This window comes from Populus nigra, chromosome 17 (assembly GCF_951802175.1).
Source record: "Populus nigra chromosome 17, ddPopNigr1.1, whole genome shotgun sequence".
NCBI lineage: Eukaryota > Viridiplantae > Streptophyta > Magnoliopsida > Malpighiales > Salicaceae > Populus > Populus nigra.
In genome coordinates, this window is record NC_084868.1 from 11,411,185 (window position 1) to 11,415,676 (window position 4,492).

Sequence of the window (4,492 nt, forward strand, 5' to 3'; positions counted from 1 at the left end):
AACACTTTCTAGTGTTTGATTATATCATTGAAAATTAGCTAGAAAATAACTTATTAATGTTTTATTTCTCTTAATTTTATTAAAATAACAAGGAACAAATCTTACAAATTAAAAAGTTGAGTGAGAATGAAATTGAAAAAAAAATATAATTTCATAAATTATCTAAAATAAAATAAATAATAATCAAAATAATAGAGATCAGATCTAAAAAATAAAAAAAAATGAAAGATGAAGAAATTAAAATAATAATAATAAACATTTCGTAAATTATTTCAAATAAAATAAGTAATAATCAAAAGAATGAGGACCAAATTTGATAAATAAAAAATTTTAATAAAAAAATGATAAGGAAAAAGCAAAGAACAATTATAAAAATGAGGATTAAAGTTAATATAAAAATTAAATTTTAAGAGATGAAATTAAAAAATAAATATTCAAAACAAAATATATATAGCAATCAAAAGTTTGAGGATCAAATTTGATATAATCAGCAAATAATATGATATTTCTAAATTTTTCACAACTTTCGAAAAGTATTTTCCGCCCAAATTTTCCAGAAAAATACTTTCCTGAAAATCAAGTCAAATTTTCCTTTGACTGGAAAGTGTTTTCCGTAACCAACTTTTCTAATGGCAAACAAACACAAGAAAATTTAGAAAGTGGTTTCCCGAAAAGTGAATTCCGAGAAACAAACATAGTCTACGAAAAATACAATCCAAGAAGGATGGGAATGTTGCTAGATTTTTAATTGGATATTTTTCTTAAATAAGCAGTCTTGTAAAGGAATTTTTTTTTTAATCTCAAATTTTATTAGAAGAATTTAAAAGCTTTATTTTCTATAAAATTAGAATTTTATAATCCTTTAAAATCAATAACACTTTCAAATAATTAAATTGGGTTTGAGCTAGAAAGGGCTTTTTGTCTAAATTAAAAATCAATCAGGTTCTAAACCGCCTCGTCGTTGATTTATCAAGTCTAACCAAATATTCTTATTTTTCTTAAAAAGAAAAATACCAAAAACATAAATTAACTTACTTTTTTATTATGTATATTATTAAATGACAAAGCTATCAAATGCCTTTGAGGTGTTCGTTTTAAATATTATTTAACTACATTTATTTATTATTAGATTGTGTTAAGGAAATAAAAATTAAATATTTGAATGAAACTGCCACTATTTTTATGCATTTACAATAAAACCTATAACAAAAATGTAAAAGCAGAATTTATGGAGAGCTTCCTGCTAAGCTAAGAAAAATGGTGGAAGGTCAGACATCTCTGTCACTACGAAGGCACAAAGAAACAACAAACTACCTTCAAGGACAGTTTTAATGAAATAGCATCTTTTATTGTTCAGAACAAAACAGAGAAACAAAAAAGTAATCTGCACATTTTACGAACAGAATTCTTTTATCTGATGATATGCGTAAATTGAAACAGAGATAATAATCCTCTGTCTTGCAACTGCCAACAATCATAACCCAAAAATAAGAAAAAAAAGCCAACAACTGCAATCCAATTACCGTCTTAATGAGTTCCAGCATTCCCATCTTTCCCAGTGGACGATAAAACTGCAGTTAGGATCAGTACATTCAACGGCCAAGTCATCGCAAGGCTCACCACAACTATCGCATGCCTGCGGACGATAATCCTCTGTCTTGATGACCAAAGCAAGAGGGTGAGGGTGTTTAGGATATGTTTGAACGCCCCCTAGCTTGATATATGGGTATTTCCCGAGAGCACATTCTGGATGAGCATCGAAGTCGCATTCCTCACAACGGTAGAACCAGAGCTTCGGGTCTCTATCTTCTTCACAAATTATGCAGGAAGGCTGGTAGTCATTTGCATTAATGTAGGTGAGGAAGAGAGGATGGTCATCATACTCGTGTCTTGCTTTGTATGGCAGTGTAGCACATTTCATACCAAGGCTGAAATCGCAAACCACACATTTAAAAAATACCTTCGATTCTTCACTGACACAACAGCCACTGCAATGGGGAATATTCTCTCTGATATCTGTAGCCCAAGGGGGACGCCCGCGACCTCCATTATTGCAACGGAGAATATTCTTTCTGTCCGCTGGAAGATAAAGGGGATGCTCATGACCTCCATGTTTAAAAGAATCTTCCAATGATTTGAAGCATCGGACATCAATGCAGAGTCCACATACATCACATGTGTACCTGAGCCCACGAAAATCTTGATTACACACATGACAGTAGTACAGATGATGTGCCCCTCGGTTATATGAAAGAATCAGTTGGTTTTCGTGATATTGCCACTTTTTTCGCCTGGGTAATTCTATGCAGGTTTTGTCAAGAAAGAAATTACAACTGGCACAACTATAAAATGGAGTTGAGATTGGTAACATGCACCCATCACACTTTAGATCATCATCAACCTTGTCAGTAAGGATTAGGTTATGTTGATGACTGAAATGCTCAATCTCTTCAATTATTCTCTCCTCTCCATGCTTGATCTCACGGACAACGCGAAAGCTAGGTTCCATGAATTGATCATCAACCGTCACACTTTGCTCTTCTTCGTTTTCTTCTACAATCTCTGTTGCAGAATCGCCATATTCTCTACTACAATTCACGTGTGCAACGAAGTCACAGTCTGGGCAATAGTAAACTCCGTATTTTGAATCAACTTCCCGACAGCAAATTCCACAGTGCTTCTTTATAGATTTGATGCATTGTTGAGGATGAAAGGTGTGGATGATTTGGGGATGATGGTGCAGTGCTGTTTTAAGGGTGAGTGGCACTGAAAGGCATTCTTCGTGGACCACGAGATGGCACATGGTGCACATGAAAGGGGAGTCATCTCCCTCAGTGCCACATGCATTGCAGGTGAAGGAGATTGATTTGAATGAAAGTGGATTCAGGAGGCGTCTAAATCGATGCCTTTGATCCTGATCAGCTGCATAAACGCACGGTGGAAAAGCACATTTGATATGGAGGTTGAATTCGCACACAAAACAGCAGTAAACAAAACTCTCATAGCAAGTTTCGTTGCAAAAATCACACATCTTATCATGATTTGGCAGTAGACGAAGATGGTGTTCTGGATGCAAATGCCGCTTGATCTCTGGGGGTAGCTCAGCACACTTCTTGTGAAGAAAGAAGTTGCAAGAAGTGCAACTATAGCTAGGACCAGACATTGGTTCCTTGCAAACAGAGCACATAACTCCTTCATCATGATATTCTTTCTCTTCATTCAAAATCAATGGATGATCCTTGTGGGCAAATTGATGTGCCTGACTATCAACATCAAAAAAACCCGGTTGAAAAGCACATTTGATATCAAGATCAAATTTACAGAAAGAACAGTGGTAAACAAAACTGTTGAAAGTTTTGTAGCACCGGTCACAACTGTATTTTCCTTTATATGGTGACTTTGCCAGTAGATGTAGAGGGTGTCTACGATGAATGCGCCGCTTGATCTCACGGGGCAGCTCGGCGCATTTCTTATGAAGAAAGAAGTAGCAAGAGGTGCAACTGTAGCAAGGACCCCATATCGGTCCCTCGCATCCAGAGCAAATAACTAATTCACAACTATACTCGAGAACTTGATTAATGAGGATCAATGGATGATCTGGGTGGCTAAAATGTTCAACCTCCATGTCTCTGGACAGAGCAGGAAATGAGGGGTGTTGAGCCAAGGCAAGACCAAGGTAGTCCAAATCGAAGCTGCCGAATATATATGTTATCGAAATGAAAAGGCAAATAAAAGTTGAGTGCTACTAGTATTCAATACCTCACCTTCTGACTGAAACTTGACCTCTTCACCGACGGCTAATTAAATAATTACAGCTGTTTGCTGCTACATTACAGATCAAACAACGAGATCCAGAACACAGTGATTTCCCATTAAGATTGGATACCAATCAATTCCTGGGGAAGCATTTTTCTTCCCTCTTCCCCTTTATCAAAGATTATGGGACAGAGAACTGAAACGAAAAATAACTCAAAGGACCCGAGATTCAAAGAAGCCCAAAAAGGAAGAAAGGGTGTTACCTGTGAGGAAGAGGCGGGTAGAAGATCACGAGGAAAGCTACAGGCTCGTCTATTTGTGCGGATGAGATTTTTCAAGTATGTGAATAAGAAGCCTCTTTCCCCTGTCTTTTCTTGTCGGAGAAGAAGATCGTTGACTTTTGCGGGGTTTCCTCAACTTCCTATATTACTCATTTGCCCATGTGTGTAAGTATTTTACAGTAGAGGTACCTAAACGTTAAAAATCTAGTGGTAAAATCCTTTAATTATTAAAATCATAAATCAACAAGTACTTGTATATATATTTATAAAAATCTTAGTTAAATCTTAAAATGATAATTTTTATCATAACATACGTTTAAATTAATAAATTTACGTATGTTAACTACACTTAAAAATCTATATAAATGTGAAACAAATACATAATTTATTATTTGTTTATGGGTAAAAGTGATATTTGATAGTACGATATTATTTGATTTTTAAAATATTTTTAT

At 35.0% G+C, this 4,492-nt stretch overlaps 1 protein-coding gene across 1 annotated transcript; it reads right to left on the reverse strand.

Annotated features, from left to right (window-relative positions):
* Positions 1-1,326: 1,326 nt before the first annotated feature.
* Positions 1,327-4,133, reverse strand: LOC133676703 (uncharacterized). Its single transcript, XM_062098426.1, has one exon. The coding sequence runs from the start codon at positions 3,623-3,625 to the stop codon at positions 1,520-1,522; it is 2,106 nt and encodes a 701-aa protein (XP_061954410.1). The 5' UTR covers positions 3,626-4,133; the 3' UTR covers positions 1,327-1,519.
* Between the last annotated feature and the right edge of the window lie 359 nt (positions 4,134-4,492).

Coding starts and splice junctions, on each gene's coding strand:
- LOC133676703 (XM_062098426.1), bottom strand. CDS start 3,625: ATGGAGGTTGAACATTTTAGCCACCCAGATCATCCATTGATCCTCATT.